The 13,946-nt window shown below is 37.3% G+C and overlaps 1 protein-coding gene across 1 annotated transcript in view; it reads right to left on the bottom strand.

The window, feature by feature from the left end:
* Positions 1–13,946, bottom strand: part of LOC102250129 (serine/threonine-protein kinase TNNI3K) — a 317,621-nt gene that overhangs the window by 277,599 nt on the left and 26,076 nt on the right. Inside the window, exons 4-5 of the mRNA XM_005871916.2 lie at positions 6,294–6,379; positions 4,900–4,997 (exon numbers count right to left, since the gene is read on the bottom strand). Coding sequence (XP_005871978.1) covers positions 4,900–4,997; positions 6,294–6,379 — 184 coding nt within the window. The remainder of the gene's footprint in view (positions 1–4,899; positions 4,998–6,293; positions 6,380–13,946) is intronic.

The raw sequence follows: 13,946 nt of genomic DNA, 5'->3' as shown, positions 1-13,946 counted from the left end.
TGTTGTTGTAAACATCTTGGTCACACCCTTACTTTGCCTCGTAGCATCTGCTATAAAATAAAGGCATGGCTGTGGGCGTGGTCGTCTCTCAGAGTCTTTTCTAAGCCTTTCAGCCGCCCCCACTCAGGTTTACCCTTGGCTGTGCTGGCGCGGCACACTTTAGAAAGATATGCCTCCATGCTCCCAGGGCGGGTTTCTGCCTCAAACCCCGCCCTTACAGGAAACAGCTCTGGGAAACAGCTCAGGGGAGGCTGCAGCCATTGCCAAGACAACCCCTGCAGAACTGACTTGCTTCCGCTTGGTCTCGGCGGTTCTGGTCGTCATGAACACCACCCAGGGTTTTTATATAAGTAGATTCTAACCACCTCTAATATTCTGATGTTTCCTGAAGTGTCACATGGCAGAGTTAAACTTGGTTTGGAAAGAAGATTGGGTTTCCACATGTACAAATATAGGTATACAAAGAAATATTTTAATAACTGGCGGCCCAGTGCATGAAATTCATGCACTGAGGGGGTGTCTCTCAGCTCAGCCTGCACCCTCTCCAATCTGGGACCCCACAGGGATCGGGCCTAAACCGGCAGTCGGACATCCCTCTCACAATTCGGGACTGCTGGCTCCCAACTGCTTGCTTGCCTGCCTGCCTGCCTGATCAGCCCCTAACTGCTTCTGCCTGCCAGCCTGATCACCCCCTAACCACTCCCCTGCCAGCCTGATCGAGGCCTAACTGCTCCCCTGTGGGCCCGATCGCCCCCAACTGCCCTCCCCTGCCAGCCCAGTCCCCCCCAACTGTCCACCCCTGCAGGCCCGGTCCCTCCCAACTGCCCTCCCCTGCTGGCCTGATCTCCCACAACTTCCCTCCCCTGCCAGGCATCTTGTGGCTGTGGGCATCACCAACTTTGAGGGCATGGCAGTCAATTAGCATATTCCCTCCTTATTGGCTGTGGGCACCTCCATCTTTGCGATGGTGTGAGGGTCAATTAGCATAATCCCTCTTTATTAGATAGGATGTGCTTTTCTAAGTAATTTTCTTCATTGACCCAATTTACCCAGCACAGTAATTGTCACAGCCTGTTCATGTTTGTAAGAGGAAAAGTAAGAAAAGCAGTTTTTTAGTCAAGAGAATATTAAGGTCTCTTCTAGGACAAGGGAGCATGCAGAGCTTCAGTATGAAATGTATTTAGTCCCAGGCATTAAATTTTAATGGACTAGACCTGCCTCATGCGTCATAGACATTTCCAATGAAAGGATCCATTAATCAGTATAAAAATATCAGTTCATGAAGTTCACACCTACATATGCCTCTTGTTGAAATAATTCTGCATTTATCTTCACAAAAGATATCAATTATTAAAGGTTTTAGTGTGATGGAAATACTTGACTTTGCTTGAAATTTTGAAGAAAAAAGGGAAGGAACATACTCTTAGATTAAGTGCTTACACGTTTTCCAGGCTAAAGCCTCTAAATTTGCTTTTGACCTATTTCCTCTTATCACCGCCACTGAACCTTCACTTTCTACTTTCCATTTTCCACTAGTCACTTTCTTCTGGTGGATGCTTCCAATTGAACTTTGAATATACTTGTCCTCTCATTCAATAATACAGTGATGATTTAACAGGGAGGGGTTAAATCAGAATCTCGGGGAGTTTGGCAGAATGCAAACACATGCTGCTTGAAAAGCAAATTGAATACTATAATTTCTTTAATTTGTTTTCCCTCCTAGTTTCTTTATTTTAAAATTTTATTTATTTTATTTATCCAAAGAGGTGAGACCAAAAAGACTGAAAAACACTGTTGTAAAAAATTTTCTGTGACCCTGCCATGCTTTAAGATAATGACTAATCCAATGGGGTGGTGAGGGCCTGGGGGGTGCGGGGGGTAGGACAGGAGCAGGCTGGAAGAGGTTAATGGGGGGAAAGGAGGCCCTATGTAATACTTTCAAAACAATAAAGATTTTTTAAAAAAGATAATGACTAATCTTTTGCTTTTTGGAAAAGAAATCAATACTCATAGCCTCCATTTCCCTAACTCTATTTATTGTTAATCCATTTTATGCTTTCTTTCTTTTTTTTTTTTTACTATACTTTTAAGATGATAAGCATTTAGATTTCATCCCTGACTTTAGTAGTGTTCATAATTTCTATCAGAGATTACAAACAGGAGAACAAATGTATACTGCCCTGCATAGTATTTTATAACTAAAATTTTGAATTAATAGCCAACATTTAAATATCAGGAAACTTTATATAATTTCTGATTCTCTGAAATTTTGGGCAACACTAGGCTTACATTCCTACATGGCAATGATTAGCTGGATCTGAATACTGACTGCTCTCTTTACATGGGGTATAAATTATCTAACTTGCATAGTCTCTACCACTTCTTCGATCTCAAAAATATTGAGTCTAAGTGTTAATTCCTACTTAACTTTGACATATTGTCTAACATGTGCATTCATTTACGTTACCTGCCTCATTCCTGAAGGCATGGAAGACTGTGACCCCTAACCTAGAAAAAGATGTAGAGAAGTAACCAGGTAATAAAATCTAGACTCATTCACAGTATTCTAAGCCAAGTACAGGGTGCAAAGAGAACACAATGGAGGAGCACCTAACCGAGACTTGGGTCAGGGACGGTTCCTCAGGAAACAGTTCTGTCTAATATAAGAATTGAAGGATAAGTTAATATTTGTAGTTATCATCCTATTAACTGTTTATTGAGACCAGGTTAATTTAGAAAGAGATTATGAAATATGTGGTCATTAAAAAGAAATGTGAGCATAAAGAAATCCATCCTAACGATGCTCTAATTTGTGGGTATAAATGTTCTCTAGTTCCTCGAATTGAGGATTAAGGATTAAATGGTATTTATTTAGTTTTTTTAAGATATATTTTTATTGATTTCAGAGAGGGAGAGGGAGAGAGAGAGAGATGGAAACATCAATGATGAGAGAGAATCATTGATCAGGTGCTTCCTGCATGCCCCCTACTGCAGACCGAGCCCACAACCTGGGCACATGCCCTTGACCAGAATCGAACCTGGGACCCTTCAGTCTGCAGGCGAATGCTCTATCCACTAAGCCAAACCAGTTAGGGGTATTAAATGGTATTTAAAAGTTGCAATCAACTGGAAGATTTAGTTAAGTATGCAAAAAAATGAGATTCCTTTTTATTCTTCAGAATTTTGTTTCTTTCTTTGAGAACTTTCTTATTATTATCTTAACAAATTCCCACTTGGGGAAAATGCAATCTCTAATCAAGAAACTATTTGTTCAAACAGAAAGGCAACTTGAATTTTAAAAATATCAATTTGCTTTATCTTCTAAATTAGTGGTTCTCAGTCAGGAGTCCCCCGTCCCCCCTACCAGGAGCAATGTCTGGAGATACTTTTGGTGTTGACAGCTGGAATGGGAGAAATGGCTACTGGCTTCTAGACAAGAGAGGCCAGGCAGGAATGCTGCTTAGCATCTTACAATCTCAGGACAGCCCCACACAACAAGAAATTATCCAATCCAAAATGCCAGTTGTGTCAAGACAGAGAAATCTTGATCTAAAGATGGAGGATTCAGAAACTATGAAACATATGCTTTGGGTCCTGGATTTTACGATAGTTGAAATAAAAATCTCAATTTTGCAATCAAATACATGTACTAAGAAAGAAAAAAATATATGTATCAGGAAAAAAGACAACAGTTTCCAGACTATGAATAACCATGAATAAAAAACAGAGTTTTTTGATAGGCATGGTTACGTAGGATCTAAGTCTATGAGTCAGACAGACATGGGTTTGAATTAAAAATGGCTCAGTGGTTGATTGTTGATCTATGAACCAGGAGGTCATGGTTCCATTCCAGGTTGGGGTACATACCTGAGTTGCAGGAATGGTCCCCAGTTTGGGGCATACAGGAGGTAGCCAGTTGGGGCAGTTGGTGGTGATCAGGCTTGCAGGGGAGGACAGTTAGGGGTGACCATGCTGGCAGGGGAGGGCAGTTAGGGGCAATCAGGCCAGCAGGGGAGCAGTTAGGCATTGATCAGGCTGACAGGGGAGTGGTTAGGGGGTGATCAGGCTGGCAGGCAGAAGCAGTTAGGGGCAATCAAGCAGGCAGGCAAGCGAGCGGTTGGGAGCCAGCAGTCCTGGATTGTGAGAGGGATGTCCAACTGCCCATTTAGGCCCGATTCTGGTAGTCGGACATCCCTCGAGGGGTCCCAGACCGGAGAGGGTGCACGAATTCCATGGACCAGGCCTCTAGTATGTTATATAAGTATGTATTTATGAAAATCTGAAAGATCTACCTCAACACTGAGGGCCCCAGTTTTTCCAGTCCACTTTTCCATTTATTTTCTTATCAGGTACTGAAATTAGGTCGGAACCTGGGACTGATATAAGGAAATAAATGACTGGAGCAAAAGTAGAAAATTAAAAAAAAATAAGGGAACTAAAGGGAACCCCATATATATATGAAGGAAAACATGCAGAAAAAGAATGGAACTTCAATGTGCTTCTTTCATGAATTTTTCAAATGCAGCCTCATCCCCTTCTGTACAGAGACAGCTTGGTCTCCTGGTAAGGAGCTCTGGTGAGGGAACCAAAGTGCCAGGTCTTCATTCCTGGCTCGCCACTGCCTAGCCAGCCATGTAATCTTGGAGACCATAGTATTCCCTCATGGAGTTCTTGTGAGAATTAAATGAGTTAAATATAGAAAGCATTAAAAAGAGTATGTGTCTGGTATTTAGATGAAGCCTACTCAATAAAGAGCAAGAAGCCCATCCAGTATTGTAATATTCCGGTCACTGTTAATGTTTTCCATCATTACTAATTTGAGGGGAAAAAAAAAAGAGCCTAAAGATAACACATACTCTTGGTTCTCATACAATACTTATTGGAACAAAAATGCTGTACCTTGTAAACTGCCAAATGCAAGGCTGTAAATCCATTTCTTGTCAGTCGAGATGGGCGGAGCCCTTTTAACATAAGGGTTCTAATATGAGACTTGTTGCCTTAAAGAGAAAAGTTTTAAAAGGTTAAATTGTTGAGGGGGTAGACTAAGTGATTTTAAAATCTCTTTGAGTTAATGATAAATGTCACACTGATGTATGACAGGGTCAGATTGCCATTCTACGGGCCATTTTTTTAAGTTTTCTATTAATTGACAGCCTTACTTAATAGTGAACATTTCTATAACACTTACAAAACTTCGTATCAATGCTGTGCATTTTAATGCATTTGTGTTACATTTTTTAATTTAGTGCTCTCATCATCATATGGTTTTAAAACATAAAAACATGAAAAATCATCTTAATAAACTATTAGGGAAAAAGCTTAGATAAAAATTTAGTTGTACAGGAATCTTCAGAACATCATTAGCATTCAAGTGTATTTGGATCAGAGCAGTCTAATCAATTGGTTAAACAGAAATGGTTAAGAGATCTGATGAAAGTCAATACTTATACATCAGTGTTCTATTTAAAAAGCTGAGTTCAATGAATGCTAGTTTGAATTAACAAAAATAAATACTAACTATCAATTCATTAATTAAGTAAATTTATTGAGTACCTACTATATGCCAGTTACCATCCTAGGTGTTAGGGATGCATGCATTGGTGAACAAAACAAAACAAAACATAAGCCAAATTAAACTCTTAATCTTCTCTTTGATCATTCTTCACTTTGAGATTTTATCCTTGGCATTTATTACCTTCCACATATCTTACTGCAGATTGTGAAGCAATTGCTTGATAATGTTTTGAGGAATGCTTTAAGTCAGTGGTTCTCAACCAGGCGTGATTTTGCTCTCCAAGGGACATTTGACAATATCTAGAGACATTTTTGGTTGTCACCACTGGGGAGGTGCTATGGAATCCAGTTGGTAGAGGCCAATGATGCTGCTAAAACATTATAAAATGCACAGGACTACCCTCAACAACAAAGAACTGTCAGGCCCACCATGTCAGAGAGTCAAGGTTGAGAAACCCTGCTTTAAGTACTTCTAAACTTAACCTAATCCCTCACTGGAATGCCCAATACTGCAAAATGCTCTTTGGATTTCTAAGCAAGCTAGCTGAGTGACTTGGTTCAGGGTAGAAGCACAATGAAACAAACGCAGAGCTAAACCAATTGGAATATCTGCCTGGTATTTACTACTTCAACTGCAGGTTTTCAGAGCTGTGGGGGCAAAACAAAAGAGAAAATTGAGTATAAATAGAATTCTCTTGTAGATGGTTAAGCAGCTCAAATCAGTGACCATATAGTATATGTACAACTAGTTTATAAAGTATTGAGCTTCAAGCACTCACCTCCACAAATGCAACATAAATGAAGCAGAGACAGTCCATTTTCTGTGCGATAATTTAAATTAACTTTACTGAAGGCATCATCAGAGCTGAAAAAAAATATTTTACAGATGATAAATTTCATCTTTTGGCTTATTATTTTTCATTTGAAAAATTATAAAAGGGAACCATGTTACTATAAATTCAGAAGTATATCTTTTCTAGGATTCTTTTGAACCTAGAAAATGTATTTTGAATATATCTCTGTATAAAGAACTTTAAAATCAAGAGAAAGTAATATTGAAAGTTTGAGAGACCACGTTTAAAGATTCATGTGCACAGTCTGTGTTCTGAGTAAAATTTGAATGGTTCAGGGCTTCTTGATGAATTAAAATTTATGTATATATAGAAAGTATAGACATTTGAAAATAAAATATTTCCTTCACACTCAACATTTCACACCATAGTTATGAAAATTTCAAGAAATCCACTCCAAAAAGAAAAGAAAAAAGTCAGCATCTGATAAGAGACTGGGAAAAAGAATACACTCCCAATGTATTACAAATTCTGCCTGAAGCAAAGTTGCCTTGTACTCTGACTGGGTCAGGTTTCACAGATAAAGAAGGTCTAAACTCTGATAGTGTACAGGCTCAGGTGAGAGGAGTAGTGTTAGTGATTTAATTAAGGAAAGCCTTGCCTTATTTGAACAAAGACTATTGTCCCAGAAGGGCCCTGGAGAGCTATAGGTAGCCTTTGAAAAAAAATGTAAAGCTAAATTATTGGCCTCCTGAGGTCCTTGGTACTCCCAGGATGGTTTTCAGTAGAAATGATGGGATCATATCCTTGGCCTCCCAGGTCAATTTCAAGGTGCCTCCTGCCTATTTGAGTATCTCGAAGCTTCAGTGAGATAGCATAGTCTTTGGTGAGTGAGCCCTCCATGTCATTTGTAAAGTACTAACACTTAAAAGGTACTGTAAATTCAGAATATTATCATCAATGCATCCAGTTAAGAACTTCAAAATCTATTGGAATTTTGAAATAGAAAAAGAAAAGGTATTATTCTCCAGGGTGCTGCTAAAAAGAGAGAGTCTCTAAATCTGGGTACATTGGAGGATCTCAGTGAAATGCTTTGTAAGCAATAGCAAGCACGGTGGTTGTTTTCATAGATGTGGTGATATTCCAGAACTTTCCACCCTCCAAATTTTCTGCATTTCCATATTCAACTTCCCAGCAGCACAGTCCACAGACATGCTGTTGACAAATATACCTCATATAGACACATATGCCTCGACTTGCTTTAGAATGCCATTTATAGAAGTAAAATGAACTCCAATGAGTCATTTCTACCAATGCTGGTAATATAATATACAAAGGAGCCCAGGGTTTCATGAAATATAGTTAACTGAACTCACTTCTATCTGCACTTTCCCCAGCTCAATGAACATTGGGGGGGAAAAAAATGACTTCTGATGAAAATACCACTATTTTAAATGTCTAACTAAAATGAGCCTAATTATAAATAATATAGCTATTTTATATGTGCAGTACCTTTACAAAATAATGTGTGCAGTACACATTATAAAATGCGTGGCTTTTTCCTGAGCCCGGCCTTTAAACTCTCAAAGCCAATTGTATTGGAGATGTCTTAGAGAAATTAAACTAATAGGTAGTACTGAACCAAGTGCTCTCAGCAACCCACGCTTGGAAATGCATCACAAAGGTCTTTTTCGTGGACATGATTTCAAACAGTAAAGGTTTTCTGAAAAGCTGAACTCTGCTTTTAAAACTGGGTGGATTGAATTTTTCTCTTAAAGTTTGTAGGATATCAGTGTCCTTAAATAAAAAGAGGAAATAACCTGTGACCAGCAGTTGATGTGGCTGATTGGCAATGATTGAGCCTGAAGCTTCAAGAGATTTAAATGGGCAGGAGGCACCTTGAAATTGACCTGGGAGGCCAAGGATATGATCCCATCATTTCTTCTGAAAACCATCCTGGGAGTACCAAGGACGTCAGGAGCTCAATAATTTTAGCTATACATTCCTCCCCCCCTCCCCCCCAAAGGCTACCTATAGCTCTCCAGGGCCTTCTGGGACAATAGTCTTTGTTCAAACAAGGCCAAGCTTTCCTTAATTAAGTCACTAACACTACTCCTCTCACCTGAGCCTAAGCTTGTTTTGGCTTTTCTTCCTTGGTCTTTCCCTTATCCAGCAAATGAAACACACAATAAGATCACAAGACAGAAAACAAAGTATTGGGGTGGAGGGAAGACAGGGAAGCATCCTGTTAAATAAAGAACTACTTAAACTTCAGGCGAAGAGAAAAACAGGGAAGGAAGCACTTTCCTTTGAGCTAACTATATGGAACTTAATACTAAAAGAAGAAAAAGCTTGGGGGCTCCTATGTAGCAATTAATCCTTAAGAAAATTAGTTTTTCAATGTGTGTCTCTAACATATATTATATAGCAATATCTGCCGTGTTTTAATATTTTAAAAGTAGAAAAAGTCATTTCGGCAGTGTAGGTCATTCTTAAAGCTTGGTCCTTATGTTTACACCAGGATTAAAATAATACCCTGTTTCTGCCTTTTAAGTCATTTTTCTTTTCTTTCTCCAATTTGGGTAAGCTATTTAACCTCTTCAAGCCTCAATTTCTTCAGTTATAACATTACTAAAGTAACACATAAGACATTGTGTTGTGAAGAATAAATGTGGTTAAGTGCTTACTACAGTAGTTGGGGCAGTACATGTTACCCACAAATAGTTATTTTATTGTTATTACTATTGTTATCAAGTCCCCTGTAAATATATGGCTTTTCTTTTGTAATCTGACTCTTCCATGAATTTTAGCAAAATTTTCAAACCAAGTTTGATCATTAACCTCTCACATTTGACAACCTGTAAAATTTTCTGATTTTCACAATTAATTCTATAGATACAAATATTTTATGCTCACAGTAACTCTGTCAGATTTTCAGAAAATGTCTGACCTTCTCTTCCCTGTTTTTAAAAACGGCCACCAGGTTGTGACAGTAGCATTTATCAGGGATTCAGAGCATCTGCTAGCATCACAGTTTTGTAACACAAGTCCAGTGGCATCATAAAATAGGGAAACTACAGAGTGTCCAAAAAATTTATGCACATTTTGAATGATTATAAAGCCAGTGTTTATTAACATACAGTCATTTTCAAAATTTAAAAGAATCTACAGAAATGAATAATTTTTTTGTCGATGCCTGTTTCAAACTGATGGCCATTCTTGTCCAGGCACTGATGATAATATGAAGCAATGGAATCACAAACATCAAGAATCATTTTGTTTGGTATTTGTGTGCCCTCAATTCGTCTACTGTTGCCGATTCTGTATTGTGAACTTTAGTTTTTATGTATTCCCATAAAAAAGTCTAGTGGCACTTTGAATATTTTTTCTAGGTCCCTTATATAAGTAGAATCATAGATTATTTGTCCTTTTGTGACTGTCTTATTTCATCTAGCATAGTGTTCTCAAGGTTCATAGGTTCATCCATTTTGTTATGTGTCAGAATTGCCTTCCTTTTTAAGGCTGAATAATATTTCATTATGCATATATATGTTTGCATATATATACCACAGTTTCTTTGTCCATTCCTCCATTGAGGAACATTTGAGTTGCCTATACCTTTTTGCTATTATAAATACTGCTGTTATGAACATGATATATAAAAATCTCATTTATTTACGATTTATCAAAAAGTCCTTGTCTGGTTTAGATATTAAGTTATAATAGCCTAATAAAATTAAGTAAAAACTAAAAAAAAAAAAAGTCTAGTGGCACTTTAGGTTAAATTTTCTTGGTTTAAAGCTTAGTCTGGCTTCACCAATTATTTCAAAACAGTTAAACCTGAAAGGGAGTGAAAATTAAGTGAGTTACCAGCTGTTAAAGTGTGTATACATTTTAGGGGACACTCTATATTTTCAACAATGTAGATATTAAAAGAACAATAAATCCAAATGGGGAAATGTAGGTTGTACTTAAAATCATGTTATTATTCAATCCATTATGTAACTTTGCCAATGCATTGGATCAGTCTGGCATAATACCTACTGAATACCAACTGTGTGCCCCACCTTGGTTCTTCATACTCCCTTCAGATTGTTTTCAACAGTCTACTTGATTTAAATTACTTAATAATTCCTGGATCTTTTTTAGTGCATCTAACTTGGGAATATACAAGTTAGAGAGAATCCTGCAACTGATCTGAGCATTATTTCTGACTTCTACTGCTCCTATCAACTTTGCAAAGAAAGTAAACACTAAATAAACTGAAAATATAAGATGCTAAAGTCCACTGCTTTGTTTAAAAAATAATAATAACACCAAGTGAAAGTCTGCTGTTTACATAAATAAAATTGAATGCAGGAATTATATTTGAGTTTTTATTCAACAATCATTTCTTAGCTCCTTAGCTCACTGAATCTTTTTAAAAAATTGATTGATTGATTTACAGAGAGGGGGAGGGAGTGAGAGAGAGATTAGGAAAGGAGAGAGAGAGAAACATCAATTTGTTGTTTGACTTATTTATGCATTCATTGCTCAGTTCTTATACGTGCCCTGACCAGGGATCAAAACCAAAATCTTGGCATATTGTGAGTACACTCTAACCAACTAAAATACCTTGCCAGGCACCTCACTGAATCTTAAACTAGACTTAATCATTCTTTAGTGATTCAGTATAATACAGTTCTAAAGAGCTCCTCGCTCAAAACTGAGCTGTGGCCTGTTGCTTTGTTCTGCTGTTGAATTCTATCCTCCTTGAATTCATGCAACTCCTATTAATGCCAACAAAATGAACCATCAGAGAATAAACTCTCACAATATCTGGTAGTCAAGTGCAATTTTAATAGCACAAATTTTATCTTAACTTTACTAACTGGAACATAATTTTTAAAAAGAGTTACTTTGGAACTATATTTGAATCCTAATTCTCATTTCCCACTAACTTCTAGCCGAATGTTTCTGTTTTGATACATGTAATTAAAATGTTCAAGATTTTAAAGCAATCATTCCTAGGAGAGATATTTAATTTCACTTTATTTTGCCTCTTCTAAAGCAACTGTGTATGTCAACTTCACTGCCAACTGAGCATCACTTATGTATTCTAATACCCTACACTCAATTTATTTTTTAATTTCCCCTTACATGTTTCATCACCTACCGTGCCATACTGTAACTTAACATATCCTAATGAGTTCACAGTGCTTGCTGGGGCATAAATGAAGTCCCTAATTAAAATGAAGTCACTATTATGAATACATTTCTAATTCTCTCCTTAATCATTAAAAAATTGTAGTTCTGTACCCAAAGGTTACTTTCTTTCTTGTAACATAATGAACTCTTTTCTTAGTCTTTACCTTTTACCCAGGAAAGTAGGCAGTTTTGTGATCCAATTAAACTTCTTTCTCATGATCTTATCCTTTCAACACAATATCTGACATGACCACCAGTGGAAACTTTTAAAAATATAACATTTCAACAGTTGGCCAAAAATTAATACACTACTGTCCAAAATATTCAGATAGGTAGACATATTTTAAAAATTAACTCATTGTCTGAAATGTAAGGAAAGACCAAGAAGGTAGAAGTTGGTAAGAATTTGTTATGGATCATCTAGTTTCCAAATTGATAATTTAGGTTTCAAATGGCTGGTTGTAAGTTCCTGTGTAGTTCCCTGTGGGTGCTGTTGTTTTTCCCCCAAAACAACAGAAATAGAAAACAATCATCAATAAGATCTTTTCCCAAGATATATCCCTAAGAAATATCCAGAAATGTGTTTGTCTGATATCTCGCAGATCAAATCTGCAAACTAACAATATGAAGTATATTCATTCATTTATTCATTCATAAATACAATAAACAATTATTGAGATATGGTGGCAGATAGAGCAAGAATAGCTAAGGATGATAACATGGGGGCAATAATAATTCGTATCTCAGAGGATTGTGTGGTTTAAGTGGATTAGACCTCATAAAGCTTTTGTAAATATTCGCTGCTGTAATAATTATTTTTACTGAAGCATTCATATTGATTATTTTATCTTTTCTATTGCTTTGCTTTGCATTTGAGAAGGGGGATAGGAAAAGAGAAAGAAAACATGGAGGCAGGGTGGGCTAGGAAAGAAAAATAGAGGAAAGATAAAAGAGGGAAAGTTAGAGTGAGGTAGCAAGTTAGAGAGACACAGAGAGAAAGAGACAGAGATGGAAAGTGAGCGATAGACAGCAAGAGATTGAGATCAAGCTGCTTCATAAGGTTTTTACACAATATTCCTTTAAAATTTCATTCATAACTAATTTTTTTAAATATATATTTTATTGATATCAGAGAGGAAATGAGAGGGAGAGAGAGAGATAGAAACATCAATGATGAGAGAGAAACACTGATCTGCCACCTCCTGCACACCCCCTACTGGGGATCAAGCCTGCAACCCAGGCAAGTGCCAAGACTGGGAATTGAACTATGAACTCCTGGTTCATAGGTCAATGCTAAACCACTGAGAAATGCTGCCCGGGCCATAACTAATTTTAACTAGGAAAAGAAGTAGGAAGGTAGGCAGTCTTGGGGCAATGTGAATTAACTTTTTTTGGTTTGAGTTCTTTCTGTTGGTGCTGTTGTTTTTTGTTTGTTTGTTTAGTTTGGCATATAATCCAGTCATCTGCTGATGGGCAAATTAGCAAAATGTATTAACCAAACAAGCCAAATGATACTTTTACTTTAGTTTACTTTTCAAAAGATGACATTTCCCCCTCAATATTCTATTAGCAACTTGATAGGGACTTTCACTCTTCTTAGATAAGCTCCCTCTGCAATGCTTATTCATTTTATAATAGCTAAACTTCATAATTGGCTATAGTTCTGAAAAAGTAGATGTCTTATTTGGAGGATACGTATCGTGATCTGTAGCTGGGCCCAGAAGAACTTTTCAGGGAGAAAATAAGAAGTAAGGTACATCTCAGAAAACCTTCTTAATTTTTTTTTGTTTTGTTTTTTAAATTTTCTCTAAATGTTGCAATTTAGAACAGCATTTTCTGACTATTTTTGTTCATTTATTAAACCTAATCAATTTAAAGTGAGATATTGTCATTATTGGCCAAAGAATAGCTACTCAATGTCAAAATATATTAAAATGAGAAAAAATAGGGTTCTTTTTCTTTCATTTTTTTATTATTATTGTCTAAAGTTTTACATATGTCTCCTTTTTCCCCAATTGACTCCCCCCTCAGCATTCCCACCCCGGGCAAGCCCCCAACGCCCCAGTGTCTGTGTCCATTGGTTATGCTAATATGCATGCATGCAAGTCCTTTGGTTGCCCTCTAACCACCCCCGCCCCCACCTGCCATTTGTCTCTGGATCTATTCTTGTTCAGAAACTTATGTTGATCATTATATCCCACATATGAGTGAGATTATGTGGTATTTATCTTTCTCCGACTGGCTTATTTTGCTTAGCATAATGCTCTCCAGTTCCATCCATGCTTTTGCAAATGGTAAAAGTTCCTTCTTTTTTATAGCGGTGTAGTATTCCATTGTGTAGATGTACCACAGTTTTTTAATCCACTCATCTGCTGATGGGCACTTAGGCTGTTTTCACATCTTAGCTATTGTAAATTGTGCTGCTATGAACATAGGGGTGCATATATCCTTTCT

The sequence above is a fragment of the Myotis brandtii genome, unplaced genomic scaffold (genome assembly GCF_000412655.1).
Source record: "Myotis brandtii unplaced genomic scaffold, ASM41265v1 scaffold36, whole genome shotgun sequence".
Taxonomy (NCBI): Eukaryota; Metazoa; Chordata; class Mammalia; order Chiroptera; family Vespertilionidae; genus Myotis; species Myotis brandtii.
Note: the sequence above shows the minus strand (reverse complement) of the source record. Positions and strands in the feature narration are given on the sequence as shown.